This window comes from Budorcas taxicolor, chromosome 13 (assembly GCF_023091745.1).
Source record: "Budorcas taxicolor isolate Tak-1 chromosome 13, Takin1.1, whole genome shotgun sequence".
NCBI lineage: Eukaryota > Metazoa > Chordata > Mammalia > Artiodactyla > Bovidae > Budorcas > Budorcas taxicolor.
Window position 1 is genome coordinate 48032681 of NC_068922.1, and position 25166 is coordinate 48057846.

General features: G+C 37.4%; 1 protein-coding gene across 2 annotated transcripts; it reads left to right on the forward strand.

Annotated features, from left to right (window-relative positions):
- The first annotated feature begins 877 nt into the window (after positions 1–877).
- CRLS1 (cardiolipin synthase 1) lies at positions 878–23464 on the forward strand. 2 transcript variants are annotated; one of them, XM_052650946.1, is made up of 7 exons: positions 878–1339; positions 3928–4065; positions 8518–8647; positions 17713–17798; positions 18784–18852; positions 20435–20526; positions 22472–23464. In XM_052650946.1, exons 1-7 carry the CDS (start codon positions 1034–1036, stop codon positions 22557–22559), a joined length of 909 nt encoding a protein of 302 aa, XP_052506906.1. In that variant the 5' UTR covers positions 878–1033; the 3' UTR covers positions 22560–23464. The 2 variants fall into 2 exon arrangements, with proteins under 2 accessions (XP_052506906.1, XP_052506907.1); XM_052650947.1 differs by lacking the exon at positions 18784–18852.
- The last annotated feature ends 1702 nt before the right edge of the window (positions 23465–25166 follow it).

A 25166-nucleotide genomic window follows, 5' to 3' on the forward strand; every position in this document is an offset into this window, starting at 1 on the left:
ATCCAACCAGTCCATTCTGGAGGAGATCAACCCTGGGATTTCTTGTTAAGGAATGATGCTAAAGCTGAAGCTCCAGTACTTTGGCCAACTCATGTGAAGAGTTGACTCATTGGAAAAAACTGATGCTGGGAGGGATTGGGGGCAGGAGGAGAAGGGGACGACCGAGGATGAGATGGCTGGATGGCATCACGGACTCGATGGCCGTGAGTCTGAGTGAACTCCGGGAGATGGTGATGGACAGGGAGGCCTGGCGTGCTGCGATTCATGGGGTCGCGAAGAGTCGGACACGACTGAGCGACTGAACTGAACTGAACTGAATCAGTTTAATGTATAATTTCTATATTAACTAGTAATTCGTGCCATCTTAAAGTTGTTGAATTAAACAGGATGATGCACTCTAGCTTGGCTACTTTTTTTCAGGAAACGATTAATAATTGCTATTATTCACAGATTCTAATACCCATATCTTTGGCATATGGACAGCTCAAAAGAGGGAAAAGAACAGAGAGCTAGTATTAATCCCTCCGTACTAGGTATTTCAGTAATATTTATACCTCTCACGAAGCGCCCCACCCCCCAACGCCTCCTTCCAGAGCCGCGCACACCTTTGGTTTCGGGGCAGGACCGGAGACGACTTCTGCCCTATACCAGCCACAACTGCCGCGCCGTCGTCGGGTTTGCGCGCTCCTCCCCTCGCCTTACCACCGACCCCGAAGCCGGTGGGCGGGCTGACAGTGGCTGCACGAAAAACCTCCTTCTCAGCCCGCGAGGCCTAACGGCGCGCGAGTGTCGCCGCCGCCGCCGGGGGCGCTGGTAAGCCCAGCGGCGACGGTGTCGCAAAAGCGTCGCGAAGACTTCCGTCCTTGGCGATCCGAGGCCACCTGTATAAGATAGCGTGTTGGGGTTTGAGAACCAGGATGGAGGCCGTCGATCTTCTCCGATATTGCGGGGAGTTGATGAGGAAGCGGTTCGCCAGTGCCCTAGATTGCTGAGCTCTCGCCGACTGCATCCCCGCTCGAGCGCCAGCAGGGTCATGCTGGCTTCGCGGATGGCGCGCGCCTCTTGGGGGGCCCTGCGCGTCGCCGCGTGGGCACCGGGAGCGCGGCCGGGAAAGGGGCGCGCCCGCGGGGCTCTGCTGCCGCCCGCGTCCGGCTGCCTGGGTTTCCTGGCTGAGCGCTGGTGGCTGCGCCCGGCTGCGCTCGGCTTGCGGCTGCCTGGGGCTAGCCCGCGAGCCCACTGCTCGGGCACGGAGAAGGCAGCCCCCGGGCCCGCGACCGGAGAGGACGCTGCTGTTGAGGCCCGACGTGGCCAGTGGGGCCCGACGAGCGCCTCCAACCTGGTACGTACCAAGGAGGAGACGGAGAGGCGACGGCTCCGGCGGGTTCGGTCCCGGACACGAATAACGTGCCCTGGCTGGTCAGGTCCGATGCTTCCATTTCAGAACTTTTAAACCGTTCCCTGAAGAGAAGTTACGGGTAGGTCATTTGGTCGGGACGAATATCAGCGGTACCAGCCTGATCCTCTTTGCGTCTCAGTGGTCAAGTTAGAATCCTCTCCTCCCCCTCTATCCTCACCTGTAGCTGGACGCTCCTCTGGATATTGCATTGGTAAAAATAGCCTTCACTTATCTTTTTAAAAGCCCATTTTAAATTTTATGAAGCGAATCCCCACTGTTTAAGGCAAGTCTGTGAGCGTCTTCAGAAATATATACAGGCCTTTGTTTGCTTGTGCAGGTTTGGTTAACTACCATTTGACCTTTGGTAACTTTAAACATTGTATAGAATGAAGGATAACTAACTTATATCGTTATTAAAAGATCTTTTAACCTCTAATTATAGAAAAAGATTAAGACTTTCTGAGGTAAAGGAGGAAAATATTTGTTGAAATACTGACCAAACAGAAGACATTAGAGCATGAGTGTGGGAGAGCTTTTGATGTCATGTAGCAAGACTCATGCAATTATTACATCTTCAATTGTTATGTCTTCAGTGGGCCCCTGTGCTGCTTTCATCAGTTGTACAGCATGGGTTGGGTTGGCCACATCCTGGCAGGGGTCTCAGCTCCATTAATAGCTAAAGCATGTTGGGGTTTGAATGCTGGATGCTTTGAGGTTGCCATATCCTGGCTGAAGTCCTTCCCAGAACGGCAGTAGTTGGTCGAGTATGCCACAGGTTATCTGGTTGGGTAATCTGAGATTAGCTCTCTTAATTTTAGTTTAGAAATGTTTGCAAATTTAATAATTAGAAATTAATGAGGTATTTTAACTGAAATATTTTGTGTGGAGCTAAAAAGAATCCTTTTCATAGTTCCAGGAACATTCAGTCTGGTTTATTAATTCACCAAATGAAATGATGTGGTTGTTTGCAGCTGTGTCTTTAATTTTGTCCCATGGTCATCTCTGTTATGAATTTTGGCCCTCTGTATTCTGACCTTTTGCTTTGTGTTTCCCTTTTCTCAGTCATGAACTGTACCCTCCCCTTCCCTCCTCAGTGAGTTGCTGTTATACTGGATCAGTGTTTGATTTATCTGTACTGCAGTATCGTCAACAGACTTATCTTTTTTTTCTGGACTCTGAACGCTTGGACCTTTGAACTTGAGTTGGGAATGTTTCAAGAATAAGTCCATTTAATTAATATTGTTTACCTTCAATAAAAGGTCCTCCAGGAGAGGTTTGTAGTGCTGATTGTTTCCCAGAAAATTTGAATTTTTCTGTAGCTTTAGTGACAGTATTCTGCTCCCTGACCCCCAAAACCCCATTATCCTTCCAGGCTGAGGTGAACATTTCTTGCCAGGTTCTGTTTATAAACACAAGCTTAGTATCTTTAGAGAATTGCCTTTTCTTACAGAATGGTTCAAGGTATTTTAAAACAGGTCTTTAGAAGTGGATGCTGTTATTTTCTAAAAGATTAAGATTCAGACAAATTGGTTACTGATTGAGAAAGAGGTTAAATAGGGTTATCTTGTGAGGAGATAGTCCCATGAGATAAAACTGGCAGTCTTGACTCAGTGGAGAAACTAACCTTTAGGAAATGACATTTTCTCTGTATTATTTCTGTACCCAGTTTTGTGCAATGTGTCTTAGTTCTTTAAAGTTGAAGTACCCTTTCGTGAAACAGATTTTGTTTTGGCAAGGAAGTAATGTTCTTCAGAGCAGCTGCCACGGTGCCCTTTTGTTGGTGCCAACTTCAGACACCTTGCTTCCCAATGAAGTTTCAAGGAATCATAAAGCTCCCATAGGGAAGCTGTGAAAGCCCTCAGCTTCTGGTTGGAGATCTTAACATTGCTGTGGCTATTTTGAACAGATTTCCCAAGGATTTCAATCACTATTCCTTGTTCCATTTTCTTCCAGCAACTCTCCAGTTTAGTGATGATGTTATGGAGTTAGGTGTTTTTAACCCCTCTTCATTCATATCTCCCAACACTGTGTATGGCATTTAGCAGTCTTTTGATGGGTATGTATAGAAGAATGAGGAGAGGTTATTTGCAATAAATGTTTTTTAGCCAGAATGCCCATGGTCGATAATTTGGCTTTTTTCTGACACTTTCTAGACTGTTTGTCTACTTGAAGTATAAGATTTTCCTGAAGTTTCACTTCTAAAAATTTTTTATTTTGTATAAAGGGAAAGTAAGTCTTTTAAAAAAATTTTATTGGATATAGTTGATTTGCAGTGTTGAAGTTTCATTTTTAAAAGCAGTATGTTTTTAGTGTTGAATTCTAATTGTGAAGTCGTGTATTACAATCTTGACTTATATGATATTTTTATACCTTCTCTCTAGTAAGAAAATCTATATATAGTCAGTACTTCAGTCTGTTGTTGGGTACATGACATACCTATAAGTTGCTGGTGTGTATTTTCCAGTGTATATAGTTATTTAAAGTATGAATTTATAGTATTTAATTTAAATTTTGTTGTCTTTATGTTTCAGTATGAAAACCCATGGACAATCCCAAATATGTTGTCAATGACGAGGATTGGCTTGGCCCCAGTTTTGGGCTATTTGATTATTGAAGAAGATTTTAATATTGCATTAGGAGTTTTTGCTTTAGCTGGGCTAACTGACTTGGTAAGTTGTAAAGGCTCTCCCCTTGTTCTGCTCCCCTTCTAAATCCCAGTCTCCAGTACACTGAAATAATGCAGCTTCAGTTTGCTTTTCCTTGGAAGAAAATCCTCAAAGATGCATTTCACCTAGTACTTTTATAAAGGCTTGTCATTAGCATCTATGTGGGACTCTGTTATTCTTTGTATTATCTAAGGAAGGAAGTAAAGGTTGTAGGGAGGCATTGGAGAACTTCTTCATGAAAGAAAAAAGCCTTAGAAATTCTCAAAGGGCCAACTACTTGCTTTAGGGATATAAATAAAGGAGAGAAGCTGAGACTGTTTTTTTTCTGCTTATGTAGCAGAAGAGAAATATCTGATCTGCAACAACAGTTGGTTTTACTGATGGAGAGGGAAGTAGTGGGCCAGTTGTTGTGACCAGAGCTTGTAGAGGCCAGATCTCTGCTCAGGTTTATGCTGGCAGGAGGCCATAGGCACCCCACAGGTTTGGTCCTTGATTCCTGCTCCATACCCCTCTGACTATCTTCCAGAAGACCCTGCCCTAGGTGGACATTAGGCATGCTTCCTTCCTTCCACTCTCCCGGTAGATGGACAGAGGAGAAGAGAATACTTTGACACCACTGTGTCAGCTTAGAGGGAGGGAAAGATTAGTTCAGGTTATTTCAAGTTAGAACTTGGAAAATAATTTTAATAACAGAAAGCTGCACTATGTGTTATATAGGCTTTTGTGGACCAGCCAGTCATTGTCATGTATGACGTTATTTGTATTTATCACCCACCTGTTGCATAAAAAATTGAAATAGCTTATAAAACATGTCCTGCAAAAACAAAATTGAAGGAAGTGGGGAAATGGTAGAGGAAAAATTTTAAATCAGGACAAAAGCATGTAGAAACAGATGTTGTGTATATATATTATATATTCTTGTACAAGGCTGGTCTGAGATCCAAGTAAGCACCCAGACAAGCAATAGTAATTTGGTGCCTCTTTAAACTGATGTATGTTTGAAAAGTTATGCTCAGTATTTAGTGAGAATAAAGAGAAACTTATTTTCTGTTAATGCAGTTTGTATAACATCTTCCTTTGTAACATCATCTATTCCCTTTGAGATTCATGGAAACAAAAGTCCACCTGCCCAGTACCATTGTTGAGCGGTATAGAATTAGCTGAAGGTTTTGCAGGATAAACAAAGGAGGATGTTTGCATTGTTATATGACATTTCCAAATGTGCATCGAATACAGTCTCTCAAAGTGGCTACCTCCTCTCTTTTTCGAGAATTTAGCTGCTGTTTGTCACAATTTCTCCCCATTCACACAACCTCTTCGTTTGTCCCTACTTTTATCTCTGAAGTGTGAAGGCCTCTACTTATTAAAATGGTCTCCAGGTCTGTCAAAGACCATTATACTGACAATGGAATTTTTTTTTTTTCTGGTAATAGACAAGATCTTTTTTGGTTACTGAATTTGCTTTTTGTTTTTTTTGGTTTATACGTTTTCTTTAGTTGCCACATAAGATTGAAATGTTCATTAAGTGGAAGAGGCTTCATTTACAGTTTTCTAAATATAGAAGACAACTGGCATGGTTTTACACTTATACTCCATGGAGGTTTTGATGCTTCTAGAATGGCCACTGGGCAGATGGTTAGACTCATGGAGAGTTTAAGCAGGGGAATCACAAAGCCTGATTTCTGTTGTGTATGGGAAGGGAATTATAGGAATGCAAGAGTAGAACAGAGAAGCTGGTTAGAGGGCATACAGTAATCTAGGGTAGTGGGTTGAGAGTATGTTTTGAAGACAGAATTGATAGGTTAATGGATTGGATATGTGGGATGAAAGAAAGGAATTAAATATGAGTGCTAGGCAGTTTCTTTTTTCTTTTCAACAAGCAGATGCATGGAGGTTTACATTTTCTATGATGGTTAACACTCAGTAGGACAGAGTTTGTGGGGAAGGAGTTGTTATGCCTGTTCAGATGGAGGTAACAATTGGGTATTTGAATACAGTAGTTTGAAGTTGGAGGAAGTCATGGTTAGAGACAGATTTTAGAGTTATTATGTAGATTGTCAAGTCTGGATGAAATCATCTAAGCTGTGGTAAAAGAAGAGAATGGGTCAGAGAAGAGTAGTAAGTGGAGAAATGGAGAAGGAGCTGGTAAAGGACACTGAAAAGGAAAAACTGGTTAGAAAGGAAGAAAATTGAGCAGTAAGTTGTCTTGGATATTAAGAAGGTGCTTCAGTTGCGTTGAGGATAGGTTGGTGACCTTTATGAGTACCATCTCTAGAGGATGGGGCAGTCAGAGTGAGTTGGTGAGCATATGTGAGGTAGTGATAGCAATAGATGTCACTTTGAGGAAGCTTTGCTTCACAGGGGAATAAAGTCAAGGAAGCGTAGTTTATAAAGAAATATATACTGGGGAAATTTTTGTTATTAATTAACTAATTAATTAAATGACTGACTAAGAAGAGAGAGATTATGATGCTCAGGAGGTGGGGGAAACTCATAGAAGGTAAGAGGACCTGGGGTCAGGGATCAGGATAATAGAGATAAATGTGCCTAGATACTGGTGGGTGGTGGGATTCAGAGGTGGGAATATGAGGGAGTGCTGACAATCTGCTTTTACTTTTTGAGGAAATATGGACATGATCATGAGCTAGAGAGAGGCTTTGGGAGGGATGGAGTCAGTTTGTGGCAAGGGCAGGCTGAAAGGAGAAGGTCAACATAATAAGCAGGTGTAGGTTTACCAGGCAGTATTGAGTGCCCACAGATTTGTGGTCATGTAAAAGTGAGACTGATCAGCTCATTTAGGTGTTTTTGGGTGTTCAGCTGTTTGGGTATCAGCTTAGAGTACATGATAGATGTATTTAAGTAGTATTGAGAGAGAGTGGAATAGGGAGTTACAGAGATTTACAAAGAAAAGGTGGTGTTGATGACCTTGGAATCCAGTGTGGGTAGAGGAGCAATGAGAGTGAGAAGACGACGGTGAAAAAATGGGAGATTGAGATCAGAAACTGAACTGGCACCTGAATCTTCCGAGGCCCTAACTCCCAGGCCTAGGCTCTTTCTGTTAGTGTTACCTCTAGTATACTTAGGAAAATAGATTTTTTTCAGTTGAGGTAGTAATAGTTGATAACTGATGTTTTTGAGGATTTACTGAGTGCTGAGTGCTAAACAGATTTTAATCATGTTATGTACTGAGACATCCTACCCTTTGAGGTAGGTAGCATTATCTCTGTTTTACAGGAAGGAAAGGAAAGGAAAGGAAAGGAAAGGCCTAAGCCTCAGTTTCGGCTTAGGCCAAATGTTGTGCCCAGAGTTACACAGTTAAGTGAGTAGGAGAGCAAGTGCTTACATTCTGCTGTGAAGACTAAGTTCTTAACCGTTAATCCTGTATGACAACTGTCTCTAAGTTATTGGAATACTTGAGATATGGAGGACTTATCCTTTAAAATGTACCATGTTAAATTGTGTCTAAAGTAATTTGATGTTTTTCCTTGGAAATAGGACTAGAAAATTCAAACATTTGTTGAAGCTTGAAGTTAAATAAAATGAATAAAAGCCAGGTAGGGACTTGGAGAATCAGAAAGTACTTACGTTGTTTACTGAAAATAGGCAGTACTTGGTTTCAGTCAGTTTTCTTCCCATTCCTCAAGTGAGCTTGAGATGTGGATTTTTTGAGGTAAGACTTTGAATATTTAAATATTGGCAACTAATTTATATTTTGAAAACCCCTGGGCAGTTCAAACAAAACCAGCCTGCAGGCCCCTTGGCTCCCAGGAAACCAAGTATGACCTCTGCTGTAAAATATAATTTGTTTCCAAGAGTAGTGAAAATCAAATTTTAAGTAGGCCAAATACAAAGGATTGAATATTTTATTCAGGTACAAGTCATGCAAATCTAGTCAGCCATGGAATTAACAGTGGCACTAGACAAAAAATATTGATGATAACAGTTTAAAATAATAACAGCTAAAACTTAGAGAATTGGATGCTGTTATGGAAAAGTAGGTAGGAGTGGGAGTTAGGAGATTTTGCTGTTAAAGAGTAGCCCTTGCAAGTAAAAGCAGCTATTTTGGGTGTAGTGAAATAGCCGAGGATTTGAGAGTAGGGGGTGCCTAGTCTATGCTTTGTCAGTCATGCTTTCTTTGAGTTTTATTTGGGTTCTTTACATCTCTAAATTTGTGTCTGGGTTCATCCCTCAAAGGGGCATTGTGGAAACATTGAGAAATAGCTGAAGGCCTTGAAAAAGAAAAGTACTGTAGGAAAGTAAAATTATTTTCTAACCAATTGGTAATTTAAAAGTTAAATGTATACCAGTAAAACAGGAGATTTGGGAGTAAGAAACAGGAGAGGTTTTATCTACATTTTATGAAAGTATAGTTATTCTGGTACCTTTTAATCTTCAAGATACCTACTCTGTACCCATTATGACATTTATTAAAAAAAAAAACACTTCTATTTTCAGTTGGATGGATTTATTGCTCGAAACTGGGCCAGTCAGAAATCAGCTTTGGGAAGTGCTCTTGATCCACTTGCTGATAAAATACTTATCAGTATCTTATATATTAGCTTGACCTATGCAGATCTTATTCCAGGTAAGAGCGCCGTCACGTGTGCTTTTAAATAGTACAGGGAAGAGTGACATTAGTCAGCTTAGGATTTCTCTTGATTGACAGACAAATAATTTTTGTTCCAAAAATATGTTTTCCAACTTTAAAGTGTTCCCCTAATTTTATTTTTTTGTTTCCCTAATTTTAAACTATTGAACTGTTTTGCTTGCCATGCTGTATGTTTTACTTTCAAATTTATGACTTTGTATATGCTAGTAGAATCTGTTTTCTTAGTAAAATTGTTTAAAATTAAAATTGAGCACATATTTCACAGTGCCAATTTACATTATCCTAGAATCTTTTGAAACTATTATATTTTCTCAGTGTGTAGCTGAGAATTTAAAGTTTTCCTGAGTCGTCTTATTTACTAAGTACAGTTTAATAAATGAGAGTTCTGAAGGCCTAGAGATGTCTATAAAATTTCACTTTGTTATTATTATTACTAGACACTATTATGCACTTTCAATTATCAAGTAGTTTGTACATTGTCTGAATACTCTTTGTAACAAAATTTTATGATCTTTTGTATTTTGTACTGCTTTTTGGGTTGTCCATTTTCTACTTCAGCTGTGTTTCTGTTTTTATCCTTTGGTGCAGATTAAACTGTTTATTTCTGAGTTAGAAATAGGATTGAAAACAAAGAAACTGCCACTTGCTCCTTCAGTACCATGCTGTTACTGACATTTGATAGGAAGAGGTGTAGTGGTGTTTCAGTCTAGTACATTCTTCTCAATCTAGAGATTCTTTTTCTCCTCCATCATTAGGCTTTTAAATCTGCATGACCAGATTTAAAAATGAATTAAACTACTGTTTGTATGCTTCTTTGAAAGTCATGATTATGGTGTGTATATGGTTGGGAGTATTGAATGGGCAGGAGTATGCTATACATAATATAGATAATTTGTAGGAAAAAAGATCCTAAGGAGCATTCTGTTAACATTCATAATTAAGATTATTGTGTGGTGTGTGTATTTTCATGCTTCCCATGAAGCTTTTTCAGAGTTACTTTGTATTTTGTTGTATTGTTTTACACAAAGGTTAGCCAGGTATTTTCCTGTTGAAAGTAGAAACTGTTTCTAGGTTTTGGCATTATGGATAATGTTGGTGTAATTGGTGTAGGTTGCTTTTCAAGCCTTCACTGTCACTGATTATCATTCTGGGCGCTTCCATTCTCTGTCTCCTGTGTCGGGTCTGTGTTTCCCATGGCTCCCGTGGCTCCCGTGTGGAGTGCAGTCTCCAGTTGTTTCTTGTGCTCGGATGCAGCATGGCAGCAAACTTTTAGAGGCATACAGTGGCTTTATTCTGCAGATGTCTAAAATGTCCTTATTCTACCCTCCATACTTGATTGAAATTCAAAAGGGGTATAATTTTCAGTTGCAGATTGTTTTCGCTCAGAATTTTGAAGACCTTGTTCTATAGGTTTCCAGATTTCATCTTGCTGTTGAGAAGTCTCATGCCATTCTGATACCTTTTCCTTTATATGTGATTATGTTTTGAATTAGAAACTTTTAAGATTCTTTTTTTAACATTATTCTTAGTTGATGGTTTAAAAAAATTATCTCAGATTAATTTTCTAACTGCTTCTTTGGACACTCAATTATCCATCCCAGCACTTTTTATTAAAAAACCATTTACATATATACATGAATCCTTTTCTGGGTTGTTTAGTTTATTCCCCATTGATTTGTCTGTCTTTGTTTCAGGACTGTCCCTAATTACTACTACTTTGCTAAAAGTCTTCATATATGATAGAACAAGTTTTTCTATCTTGATATTCTTACCTCTTGGCATTTTGATTTAGAATCAGCTTTCAAGTTTCCCAGAAAAAACTTGTTGGGATTTTATTGGGATACATTGAATTTACAGATTTATTTAGAAGAATTGACGTTTTTATAATACTGTCTTCTAGTCCACAAACATGTTGTATATACTCTATTTAGGTTGTTAATATGTCAAAATGTTAGGTATTTCTTGAGAAGTAATCAGTAATTATTAGATTTATTCCTAGGTAACTGATAATTCTTGGTTCTTTTGTAAATGTAGCTCTGTTAATATTTCATTTTGTCATAGCTGCTTATTTATAAGATCCATTTCTAATGTTAATTTTTTTTGTCTAGCAAAAGCTGAACTCTTATTCTAATAATATAAATGTATGTTCTCTTGGAGTTTCTGCATCCTCAATTATGTATTGTCTATAATTGATGACAGTGTGTTTCTTCATCAGCACTTTTATCTTTTTAAAATTTTGCCTCACTATAGTACACAGTGCAGTGTTGACTAAGAGTGGTGTCTATGTCTTATTTTCAGTCTCAGAAGGAAAGATTTCAATATTTCAGTATTAAATATGACATTTCCTGTAGAGTTTTGTAGAACCCCTTCGTAAGGGTAAACTTCACTTCTACAGGGAGTTTGCTCAGAAGTTTGTTTTATGTTGGATATTGAATTTTATGAAATTTCTTTTTCTTCATGTATTATGGTAGTTATATTTTTTCCCTTTTAGCTTAATGTATGGTGAATTACATTTTTGATTTTCTAAATTAAATCAACCTGATGACATTCCTGTTATAAATCCAACTTGATCATGATATATTTTGAAGATATTGCTGTATTTGGTTTACTACTAATATTTTGTCAGTTCATATCTAGATTCATAAAATTGGCTTAAAATTCTTTCCTAAAAATGCCCTTGTTAGGTTTTAATGTCAAGTTTTATACTAATCTCATAAAATGAATTTTAGGGAGTGTACTTCCTCCCCAACCCCCCATTCTTGGGAAATGTTTGTGTGAGATTTCAGTTATTCCTTTGAATGTTGGTAGAACTTGTTGAAGCCATTGATTCCTGGAGTTTTCTTTGGGAAAACGTTTTAAAATAATTGATTCACTTTTAAAAATATATATATGTTCAGTTTTTTCTGGTTCATCTTTTGTTTGTTTTGTTAGTTATGATGTTTTTCTAGGAACTTGATTCAGTTCAGCGACATTAAAAAAAATTACCATAAGCTATTTATAAGTTAAAATTATCCACATTAACTTTTTGATGTCTGTAGGGTATGTAGTGTCCCCCCTTTCATTCTAATTATTAGTTATTTGCCCTATTTTTCTTTGACTTGTCTTGCCAGAGGTTTGTCAGTTTTGTGAATCTTTACAAAGAACCAACTTTGAGCTTTGTCAAATTTCTCTGATTTATTTCTGTGTCATCCTTTGGCTTTTCTCCGATGTTCTTTTCTAAATCCTTTAGATCAGTCCTATCTCGTAGAGATATAATGGGAACCATAGATTTAATTAAAATTTTTTTAGTAGTTATATTCATAGCGAAGGGAAACAGGTGAAATGTGTGTGTGTGTGTGTGAGAGAGATTGTTCTGCTGCAGTGGAGACAGCATGTTCTGAGCATGCATTGCTGCCTGTGCTACCCCCTCCCCTTAATAACATTTTATTCAATCCACTAGATCAAAAATAGTCATTTCTTTGTATAAATGATAAAAATCATTCATGAGATTTTTTTTTTTTTGATACCCTGTCTTCAAAAGCCAGCGTGTGGTTTGTGCTTACAGCATCTCAGTTCAGACTAGCCACATTTCAAATGCTTTATATATGTAGCTGGTGGCTATTGTATTGAACAGTGCAGCTGTAGATGAATGTTTAACTCATTCCGTTTTTTGACCATGCTGTATGGCTGGTGGGATCTTTGTTCCCTGCTTAGGAATCGAAACTGTGCCCCCTAAGTGGAATCGTGCAGTGTTAACCACTGGACTACCAGGGAATTCTCTCAGCTTTACTTTTTTAATGTTTGCATTTAAGGCATTTTGCATTTTCCTTTTCACTGTTTCTCATATGTTGATATTTGTGTTCTTATCATTATCTGAATTCAGAGTAATCTGTTTCTATTATGATTTTTCTTTGGCCTGTGGAGTTAATAAAAATTTATTTCTCAATTTGTGGGATTCTCTAACAATTTTTGTTGTTACTGATTTTGGGCATAATTACCTGTATTCAAAGAACATGCTCTGTGATTTTCAGCCCCTCAGTCCAGTATGCAGTCAAATTTTATAAACAAAATTTTTAGGCACTTTTTGAGTGAATGTATATTCTGTGATCATTGGGTGTGATGGTCTATGTGTGTCCATTTCATCAAATTTTTAGTCCTAATAAATTACTTTTATTTACTTTTATTTCTTTTTTTTTACTTTTATTTCTTTTCTTTAAATTTTACTTTTATTTCTTTACTGACTTATTTTTTACATTTAGTCTGCTTTTCTGTCAGTTACTGAGAGAGTGAAGTTTCCTGCTGTGTCTAGTTTTCCATTAGTTTTTCTTTTGAGCTCTGGTTTTTGCTTTGTGTCTCTTGAAGTTATGCTGTTAAGTACATATAAAGTAAAATTGTTATGTCTTCTTGGTGAATTGAATATTTTATTTTGAAGTGACCTTCTGTATCTTTAGAAATGATTTTTGCTTTTGTCTGTTTTTTTTGAATATTACCTTAGCTACACTAGCTTATCTCTGGCCAGTGTTTGCATGATAAATAAATCTTTCACTTTCAACTTGTCTACGTCTATTTTAGGTATTGGTTGTAAATAACATATAATAGGTTTTTAACATAGCCAGTCTAAAAATATTTTCTCTCTCAACTGGAACATTTAATCCATTTACTGTGATTACTGCTATTTGTGTAGCAGTCTTCCATTTTACTCTGTGTTTTATTTGACCCATATGTTCGGTCCTACTTTTGTCTATATACAGTTTGAATATTTGTTTGGCTGTGTCACGTTAGTTGCGTCATGCGGGATCTTAGGTTGCGGCACGTGGACTCTCTAGTTCTGGCGTATGGGCTTAGTTGCTCCATGGCGTGTGGGATCTTACTTTCCCCACAAGAATACCGTGCAATTGTCTACTCATTTCTGTTGTTGGTAATAAGAAATCAATTGTTAACTCATTTCATTTTCCAAAGTATTTTTTAACTCTGGCTGCTTTTAAGATTTCTTCTTTCTCTTTGGTTTTTCATAGTTTCAAAGTATTTGGTGTGATTTTTCTTTTTTATTTATCCTGCTTGTGATTTGTTGGGCTTTTTAATGTATAGATTGATATCTTTAATCAGTTATAAAAAATTCTGAGGCCCAGTCTTCAGGTATTGTTGCCTGTTTTTCTCCTTTTGGGACTGCAGTGTATCTATGTTAGATCTCACTGTATTCTTTAAGTGTCTGAGCCTCTTTTCTGCATGTTACCTACTCATTTTATTTTTCTAAACTCCATTCTAGGTGATGACTAATGAAGCTGAAGCACACTCTTTCATTGCACTGCTTCTCTTGTCAGCTGAGCCAAATTCATTTAACTCTTCTATTGTATTTTTTTGTTATAGACTTTCTATTTTATTCTTCTTCAAACTTAGCAAATCATCTTTTATAGTTTCCAGTTTCCTGCTGAAATTTTCATGTATATCCCTTTAATTTTTATATATAGCCCTCTGAACATAGTAAGCTTTAGTTTTATAATATCTTTTGAGGGTCTCTTTTGTGTGTCTGTTTCTATTGATTTTTACTCATGGTATCTTACGTCTTTGGCATTTTTAAACTGTTAGACACTGTATTAATATTTTAAAATAATTCGGAGAAATATTTTGATGTATAGGATGATGGCATCACTCTCTGGAAGAAATTTTTTGTTCAGTTCTGCCAGGTGTCTAGGAATGCTGATAGTCTGGGACTACCTAGATGGCCAGATAAAACATTCTTTTAAGGTTTAGTTTACTTAGGGCCAACTCCTCTCTCAACTCTGGGAATATTTGTTCAGATCCTAGCTTAAAGCTAGGAAGTGGTTTGTCACTGCCCAACCTGAGGACTCTGGGCTTTGACTACGGTTCTGCCATCACATAAAGCTGCCAAAAACCCTTTGTTTTATTTGGTTTTGTTGCTTACTTCTCTAGGGTCACAGACAGTGGCTCTGAGTGCCTAGGCTTATTTTCTCAAGTTCTCATTGTGATACTTTCTTAGCATCCTATAAGCTTTTCACTTTCAAGTTTTTTTTTAAAATGGTCTTTAATTGTGTTAGCAGGAGAATTACTACCTGCTCAGATATTAACAGAAGCTGAACCTGAGGATCTTTCTTTTTTTAACCTTGTTGGCCTGAGAGTTTACAGTAGTCTATGTTCTAGAGTCTGTCTTCCATTGTGCTGGGTAATGAGAAGGCCCCTTCAGTCTGAAAGCTTATTCTTCAGTTCTAAACATTTCTCTCTAGATTCTCTTCTTATTGGAAACTCTCTTTTATTCTCTTTCTGGGAGATTTCTTCAACTTTGTCATTTATCCCTTTATTGACATTTTTATTGATGTCATTTTTAATTTCCAAGAGCTCTTGTTCTATGTGCTCTTTTTTTTTTTTTTTTAAAGTCCTTTTCTTACATCATAGGTGAATATCATCATTTCAGGATATCTTCTGTTTATGTGTGTGTATATGTGTGTGTACTCTTTCTTTTTTCCTGTTTGTTTTGGTCTCTCTTTTATGATGGAGGCTTTGTTAAAATGGCTAGTGATCCTTGGGTACTCACTTCGTAAAATGTTAACTGGGTACTCTCTGAGCATTGGTGGAATTCATGGAGTGGTATCATTCCCTCCAGGGTGAACAGACATGGAGGGACCAGACATGGCCCTGAATTTTCAGTACTTGTAAGTCTGTTCTGTAGATAGGAGCTCTGTATCTGCTCCTTAGAGATTGTGGAGGTCCTGATTTAGAGGTTAGCATGTAGAACAAATGTTGGCAGACTTTTTCAATCAAGGCCAGATAGTGAATAAATATTTCCAATTTTGTGGGTCATGTGGTCTTTGTTGCATCTACTCAAGTCTGCTATTGTAGTGTGAAAACAGCATAGAAAATACATAAACAAATGAGTGTGGCTGTGTGTTAAATTTTCAGTGCAACAGTATATGCTATTGATAATGATCACTTTGTGTGTAAAAGTGACTTGATTTTATTATTTCCCCATTAACACTAATAAAATTTACCCATGATGTACTTCCTTGTTGCAGAAACTGTATTTCAGACAGAATTAGCAAATAGAGAAGAAAACCTTGGAGCATTCCCTGACACATTTTACACCTCCACTAACATGCTGTTGTACTCTAATAGACAAAAGGAAAGCTGCTTTAGCCCTGGAAGAAAATGGAAGGGAAGACTGAGAAAGAAGGCAAGAACAGTTAGGAGATTCAAAAACCAGGGAACTGGACAAAGTTGCCCTTCGAATGAAAGATAAGAGCCTGTATGTACAAGTATACAGGCTGTCAGTTGGCAGAGGCCTTGCATCCCCGGTCTCAGTCTGGCTGTATTGAGAACCCCCAGGGAGCTTTCATCTATGCTTTTACAAAACTTTTATGAGGTGATTCTGTGATGAGTAGTTAGTTTGGGGAACACTTGATTTTTTAAACAGTCCTTTCCTTTATCAAACAGATTGACAGATGGTGAGCTGAGTCCAGAGATGCATTTTGCAGTACCACTGACTAACTGGTGACCTTGGCCAGGATATATAATCTGCCTGAGGCTTGTTTTCCTATTGGTAAAATGGAGATAATGATGGTTCACATTTCATGGAGATGATATGTAGATTAAATGACATAATATGTATATAATGCTTAAATTGTGCCAGATGCTCAATAAATGGTAATTTTGGTAGTTAAGAAAGTAGAACCCACTGCTTTGCAGTATATTGAATCACCTCATCTGTTCTTCTGTAGAAACCTCTTATTTATATTCTTTTCCACTTGTGGTGATGAACTACAATAACAGATGTTTATTTTCCTGTAATGTTGTGTTTACTATATATAATTTGCATGAGTTTGCTGCATTTTAAACTCTGATTGTTATTTGATTTTGCAGCTGATTATTGCTATATAGAAAAGTTGGGTTTACAGGCACAAAAACCCTGCTAAAAATCATGACTGGATTGTTTTTTTATTTGGTTCATACAGTGGAGTCTTTTTTATGCTTTAAATGCCGTGATTTGAGTGGATAAGCATTTTCTTTTTGGAATCATCTTGTCATGAAATACTACACCATAGATGAACATTTATATGTATATAACAGCCACAACCAGCAGAGATTTAAGTTTTAAATTTGTAATTAATTAGTGAGATTGTTCTTAAGTTGCTGAACCAATAGAATGTCAAAATTGGAGCAGACCATAAGGATAGCCTTAAAGGTAATTCAAGAAGAGCTGTTTGAAGGTATTATGGAAGGGCTATGCATGATCCTTTTATTTTACTAACTGAAACAATTTGAACTGAGTGTTAGCCTCAAGATTTTTTCCTTTAAAAAATATTTCTTTTTAATAAAATGTGATTTATAGTCATGGTTAAAACTTCCTTTGATGTGGAAGGATGTTAAGTGAAGCAAGACCTCTGCCCTCCCATTCTCACTGAACAAGGGAGCAGGAGGAGTTCCTTGGGTGTCCATTTAAAATGTCCTTCTTCTGGCTCTGGGGCCATCCTGTAGGATCTTAGGAATAATGAGAAAACAAGTTGAGTTCATGTTTAGTTAGAATTCATTGACTGAGCAGAAGGAAAAATGGAAATTGCTTGGATAGGAACTGGCCAGGCAAAATTGAAGATATTGTTTCTCCACAAGTGGTACATATAGCACAATTTGCTGTTCATAAAATAATCTAGACTACAGAAGCAAACAGTCAGTTCTTGAAAGTCAGAATGGCTTGAGTCCTGACATCTTTTCCAACCTATTTACAGTCTCATTCCATGTAATTATAGTGAGGTTATCTTTTTCCAAACCTTTAAAGCCGAGAAGTAACAAGGAAATGGTGGTGGCTGAGTAGAGCTGACACTGATAATTACAACTTAAAAACATAATCTGTCTTTCACCTTGTTCTGAAGGCAGGTAAAAGAATATAAAAATTACTGGTTCATGGTTAAGGACCCTAGACAGGCATCAATAAATGTTTATTATAAAATTTTTACTTAGGTGAAACACCAGTTTATGATAAGGCTTTATGTTATGTGTAATGTCTAAATAATTTTCAGAATTCCAATCAAAATTATCTTATATTTGATTTTCAGTTCCACTTACTTATATGATAATTTCAAGAGATGTAATGTTGATTGCTGCTGTGTTTTATGTCAGGTATCGAACTCTTCCAACACCGGTGAGTTTGTTTCAAAAAAATGTTTTTTAGTAGTATTTGTATCTTAAGGCAAAAGGAAAAAAAACACTATTGTGTACTGATTTTCATGAGAATTTTATGGGATTTTATGGGAATAGTTTATGACAATTATGTATTTAATCCATTTACTAGGAATTTAAAGAAAACAGACTATCATCTTGCTTTTGAATCACCGTTATAGTAGCTGTTCAGTGAACATGTGACTAATACATTTTTTTAAAGCATGTTTTTATTTTAAGTCAAAGTCGTTTTAGTTGATAGCCCATAAAACTCAGGCCAACTAGTCCTGTCCCTAGCAGCAAACTCTTTTAGGAATGTTTTTTTGTTTTTTAATATTTATTTGGTTGTGCTGCCTCTTAGTTGTGGTATGCAGGGTCTTCAATCTTCATTGCAGCTTGTAGGCTCTGTTAGTTGTGGCATGTGGGATCTAGTTCCCTGACCAGGGATTGAACCCCGACCCCTTGCATTGGGAACTCAGAGTCTCAGCCACTGGACCACCAGGGAAGTCCCTTCTTAAGTGTGTTTTGTGTGACTAAGCACCCTTTCCTGTGTAACTTAGCTTCTACTATGGGTTCTGTAGAACTGGTTTTTAAAAATTACAGTTTTATAAGCATAGGATAATTTGTTTGCACTTTTGTTCATTGGCTTTACAAATATTTGAGCAGATAAGCATAACTTAGCTAATAATCACTACATGAGCATAACAGCCTCATCTTTTGATTCCCAGTCCAGTGAAAATGTCAACATTTTATTCATTTTGATTTTTTAGCCTATAAAGGAAAAACAGTGATGAGGGAGATTTGTTTAGTAAAAAGATGTCGTCAGCCAGACCTTGTGATAGATCTAGCATATAGCCAGGCATGTGGTATACACTCAGTAACTGTTACATATATTAATAATAGCAAAATATTTATTTTAAACTTAATAAATTGAATAAAGTTTATCCTTTTTTTTTGCCCTCTGCCAGCGAACACTTTCTAAATATTTCAATCCTTGTTATGCCACTGCTAGGTTAAAACCAACCTTCATCAGTAAGGTAAGAGACACACAACATCCTTTTAAGTTATTATTCCCTTGTGGATTATTATAATGAGTATAAACCTCAGCCTGGAGCAGCTGAAAATAAGATAGATTTTAATGCATTGACCATAGTGGATAGAGTGGAGTCATCAACCCAGTTCTTTTGTCCTCCAGGCTCTCTGGAGCTCTAGTATACATGTATGTTTTGTGATAGTAGTCTGGTGGTCTAAGAATTCAAATCTCTGAATGAAGTATTAGGGCCATCACAAAGGGGAGGTGGAGAAAATAGAAGTATAATTGCATATTGATTGAGACACGAAGAGAGTATGAAGATTTCTTTCTGCTTTCATTATCCACCCCTCCCTGTAGTGGAAACACCAAATAATAAGGTCTCTTTCAGGTGCAGTATCCATGCAATTACATGGAAGGAGATAGGAGAAAGTTTTATTCACTAATAAACAACTCCTGCTCTTAGTTATCTATCTGTTGTCCTGAGCCCTTTTCAGGACAATAACTGCATGCTAGTCTTTGCACACAGAGAGGACACTGCTAATGCTATTGAGACACTTAAGTTTGCTGTAATTATTTTGCTCCATCCCTGTGATAGAGGTTTAACAGGTTAGGAATGCCAGTCATCTTTGGGACAAAAGGATGATTACTCTTAAACCAGAGACTCCCTGGGGTTAATTTTTACCTACAAATATGGATTGGTTGGTTGGTTATTTGTTTATTTACCTATTTATTTATTTCCGTGACTTTTATATGTATCAAGTATAGCAGTTGAAGTATAGCACCATATGGAAAGTGGCTTAAAGAGGTGCTAGGAACAAATGCCTCAACTCCTTGGTCTTACAAGAAGTTCTTCAGACAATTTTTACTACTTCTTTTTAAAAATGGAGTGGAATCCTTGTAATCTGGCTGCACAATGGATGAGAGAACATTGGTGCTTCCTTCAACATATCACCTACTTTCCCAGAATGTTTATCTATAGATGAGTAGAGAAAATCTCCAGTGGTTTTGTCGTCTTCCTTTTCTCCACCATACTGTCTTTTAGGGTAGGGAAACCTACTCATTTCCTCCTGAGAGCCTCTCTCATGGAGATGAATGCATTTCAACTTTCTAACTTGCATATCTAACCTAATGCTAGTGAAAGGAGCATTAAATGAAGTGCCAGGAAATCTGGGTTCTCAGTTTGGATCTGTAACCTGCTAGACTGTAGGCAAGTCTCTTAACTCATGACCTTTTCACCTGTGAAGAGTAACCTCACTATTTCCATATTCTCAGGTCTGTTTTAATGGGTAAATGAGAAAAAGGCAAAGAACTTTACAATGTTACTGAATTGCTATGAAAATTCAAGATAATGGTGTTTTCTGATAGTTGCCCTTCCCCACCTTTTGCAGAGGGCAGCTGTGCAGACAGATGAGCCAGTTAGTGAAGTTCAGCCTTTTGTGTGAATGCCAGCTTTTTTGGCAGAGATGTTACAACATCAGGCATGCTGAGAGTCTGTTGTGTTATACTGTGATGGGTTATGCCTTTCTCTCATGAGCATGAAACATGACTGGGTTGGCACTGTTCATTTGTGACTTCTTTTTTTAAAGGTAAACACAGCAGTCCAGTTAATCTTGGTGGCAGCTTCTTTGGCAGCTCCAGTTTTCAATTATGCTGACAGCATTTACCTTCAGATCCTGTGGTAAGCTTAACTTAGAATTATTCTCTGAGGACATCAACAAAATGGCTTATTGTGACAATCCTAGAATTACTTTGTCCTTAATCATGTTTGTTAAACACAGGGTAAAGCTGTAGGGGCTATATTGTTTGATTGATACCATTTTTAAGAAGCTTACTATCAATTATAGGATGTAGAAGTTATAGGGGCTTTCATGCAAGTTATAAGGGATGAGAGATATTATGTTGGGATTTTGGAGGAGAGAAAAATGTTCCAAGTAGGAAGAGGAGGAAAAGCTGCAGGGAGGAGTGGCATTTGAGCCATGAAGTCCAGTTGGAGAGAGACTGAGGGGAAGCCTTTCTGGTGAAGGACAGACCCTGGCAAACTCAGATGTATAGGAGAGTGGGTAAAAGGAAGTGCACCCAGCCTGATGAAGGGGGCAGAGTGGGGAAGAAACCTGGAGAAAGGAGTTTGAATTTTATTTTGTTAAGATTATGTGTAGCCTTGAAAATGTGTCAGATTCATACTTTGAGTCCATGTATATCACACCGATACTAAAGCTCTATATTTTAACTATATTTCTAACTTGATAATTAGAGCATTGCTTGATGCAATCTGAGCCAGAAAATGGTTAACTAAAGTCAGCTAAGCTAAGAAGCTTTAAAAATGATATACACGCTGAACATTTTATTTGCTAAAATATAAATTGTACACTCCTTCGTCCTGTATCTTCTGGTATAAGCCCAACTCATTTTCTTTGACTTTAGGCTCATCAGTAGGATATTTTTTCTTTCTTGCAAAAAACTGCATCCATAATACAAACTCTGATTTTCATTTTCTTTTCTTTTAAAATGATATAAGAATGTAAGACATTTATGAAGCAGAGTATGGAAACTTTGTAGATTTTTATTATTTTCTCTAGTATTTTAGCAATTATATTGTCTACTTGTTGTTTAGACACTAAGTTGCATTGAACTCCTTTGCCACCCTGTGGACTATAGTAGTCTGCTAGGTTCCTTCTGTCCATGGGATTTCCCAGGCAAGAGTACTAGAGTGGGTTGCCATTTCCTTCGCCAGGGGATCTTCCCAACCCAGGGTCAAACCTGTGTCTCCTGCATTGGTAGGCAGATTCTTTACACTGAGCCAGCAGGGAAGCCCATATTGTCTACTTACTTCAACAGTAGTGTTTAGCAGATTGCCTTGCCTTTCCAAGGCTTCTAGCTTAATTCTCAGAAACAGCAACTCGTCCTACATGTATATTTCATTAAATTTATGTGTGAATTTAGGATATTAAACTGGCATAAACAGGTTTGGGGTCAAACAAAAATGGTCTTGATGAACCTGCACCTCACCTGGCAGAAGCAGAAGCTCATGTGTGCATAAAAACGAACCTATTAGCTGCATACAGTCAGCGAGCCGTGAGCGTCACACATGTCATTTCAAAGAGAATATTATTAATTTCTATTAATTTTAAGTAAAGAAAGCGGAATTGTATTTAAAATGACTCAGATTATTAGAATTCCCCAAATCTGCAAGAAATAGCTTCTAATACTAATACTCTAAGCAGCATGGAACAGTGGGAGAAGCACAAGGGCTCTAGAGTTGGAACCAGGCCAGACTCATAGTTCTGTGGCCCTGAGCAAGCTCTCTGGGGCAGTGTTTCCTCTGTAAGGTGAGGCTGTGAAAATAAAACTACCTGTCATACAAAAATGTCTGGGTAAAAATGACAATTGCTGTTATTATTTTTTTCAGATTCGTTAACTAGATTAATTTTGTTTGACATTATTGATTCAAATGAAGTCTTAAGGAAAAGCGATATATTTAGATTCTTGTTAAAAAAAATTATACTAACAGCCTTTTTTACTTTTAAACAACTCTTTTAAATGTATTCTTTAGTATATATTATGTGTATTCTTTATGTATATTTATAGTTACCATTTAAACTAAATTTTCTTTCCTTCCATAAAAGGTGTTTTACAGCTTTTACCACAGCCGCATCAGCTTACAGTTATTATCATTATGGCCGGAAAACTGTCCAGGTGATAAAAGGCAGATGAAAAGTCATCCGTTATCGTTAACAAGGAAGCAGTACACATCAACAATGGCAGGGCCAGTGGAAGTCTACAGGAGTTCCCTCATTTTCATGTTCAGCTTGAAGGAGGACTTGTCAGAACAAACCATGTCATCAAAATTTTAAGTAATGTGCATTGACAATAAGCTTGATCATGGGCATATACAGAATTTCCAACATATTTTTAAATACAAATAAAACTATAATTTAGGATTTTTTTATCTTAGGTTTCTTGATTAATTTGTAAGTAGCAATTCTAATTATTTTCAGTCTTTTTTTTTTAAGCCATTAAAAAAAATACATTGAAAAAGCCAGCTGAGAGCATGGAAACTGAAGAGTTGTCACTTTAATAAATTTAGATTGCTCACAAAGCACTAGGGAGTGTCCTGGGGTTAAATATAAAATCCTGTATAACTTAGCTGCACAGTTGTATGTTTGACTTTTAGATCTGTGTGTGTATTAACAGTACATGTCATTAATATTTGATTATCTAGGATAATGACTATAAAGGTAGCTTAGTTTTGGATAAAGTAAACTTGTAAAGAGATTTAAAATGTAGTCAATTTTGAAATCAATAAGATCAAAATGGAAGCTATTGAAGTTCACATTCAGAAGTCTTCCAACCTCTCAGGTGCCTTGCATCAGGATAATAAGCGACAAAGGTAGTTGGAAAATGCAAACCTGTCCGTTACCCTAGCCATTCAGGAGGCAGTGAGTTATATCGTACCTTCCCACTATATCTCTAACATATGTTTGTATGATACTGGGACCTGTACTTGTATGTTATGTAAATAATACGAAACTGTATATTTTTCAAAGTTTTTGTCTTTTTTTAAACTTGAGGAATGTTCTTTTGTTAAGATGTTAAAGGAATAAAAGAGCTGGGAAAAAAATGACCCTCAACTTGGGTTGTTTGTATAGCATCCTATGGTCATCTGCTGTTGTGGAAGTTTTATGATTCATAAAGTCCATTTAGCTGTGTCACTTGCACTTACATTGTAAAAATAATTGATTTAGGATCATCTGATTTAAAAGTCCTTTTCTTACTACACTGTCATGTTTAAGAGAATGGAAGGTACAAGGAGAGGAAGACATGTGGCTAGTGCTAGCTGCTTCCTTTTCAGAGTGGAGGCCTGTTGTTGCTCATTGTCCCAGGTACTAACCCAAGTGTAATATAGCCTCATACTGTGAGGTTATCTAAATGTAGCCTGTTAAGCTGTGTTAAAAATTATAAGGAATTATAAGCCAAATCCATGCCTCTCAGTTGTGGCAACCTTGGATCAGTGTGTCCTTTGTTGCCTGCTGGACCTGGCTTCCTTGTTCCCAGATTAGCTGCTGAGTCACCCCTGGCTTGAAAAGTACGGAAGCCTGCAGCCAGGGACACTGCTATGGACTCGAGTGGAAGTGGGTGAGAGAAGGGCTGTGTGAGGCTAGTCATTCTCCCCTTCTGGAACCTCCTTTAATGTCTCATAATGGCCTGGGTGGCAGTGAGAAGTGGAAGTCAGATTGCTGGACTACCCAAGAGGCACATTGAACATGTCTCAGTACTAGCGAAATATAAGCACGTGAAAATGTTTTTAAAAGGGAGAACTTGAAATAAAGTAGGGGGGAAATTAAAATTTTGTTTTTTGTTATGCTCACTTGTGGTCTAGCATTGGTACTATTTGAAGTGACTTATAGTTGGATCCGTAGTCTCTTTAGTAGTCAAGTCTTAATCTCATTCTTGTTAATATACTCCCCTGCCCCCCACAGCCTGTAGGTTTTTGGGTACTGAATTGCTATAAAACAAATTCTGCTGGTTTATAAAACATTGGAATTGTATTAGGTATATTTGAGTCATGCATACAGACTCCAAGCATGACATTCATTTTGGTGCCTCTACCTAACAGATTCAATCTTGATATTAAACTTTAAAAGGCACTGGGATAATTTAATTACATGCCTGAGGGCTTTTATATTAGTCACATTTTGGGCTTTTGCCTTGCAGCTTTAAATTTGGAGCTGGTAGATCTTTTAAATCAATCCATTTTTCTTGGTTACATATGTGATAAAACTAGGGACCCACCTTAGAATTTTGGGAAGCTTTTTTAAAACTTTAAACATCTAGAAATATGTAGTACAATTCCATTATCCAGATCAAACTTGGATATGCTTAGTTTCTGCAGCATGGTTTCTGTGCTGCAGCATGTTATAGAAACAAAAGATACCATGAGAATCAAATTTAATTTTTTTTTCTTGGAAGTAAATTCTGTTTGGGGTTGAACTGTGCCTCAGAAAGATATTTTTCAGATTCTAACCCCTGGTACCTATGAAAGTGACTTTATTTGGGTATAGGGATAGGGTCTTTGCATATGTAATCAAAATTAGGATGGTCATACTGGATTTGGCTGGGCCTTAAGCCAATACCTGGTGTTCTTACAAGAAGAGGGAAATTTGACTTCTGGGTACATATCCAAAGGAAATAAGATCATTATCTCAAGGTATCTTCACTCCCCATGTTCATTGTAGTGTTATTTACAGTAATCAAGACATGGAAATAACCTAAATGTCAATGGATGAGTGGATAAAGAAAAAATATATATATGATAGAATA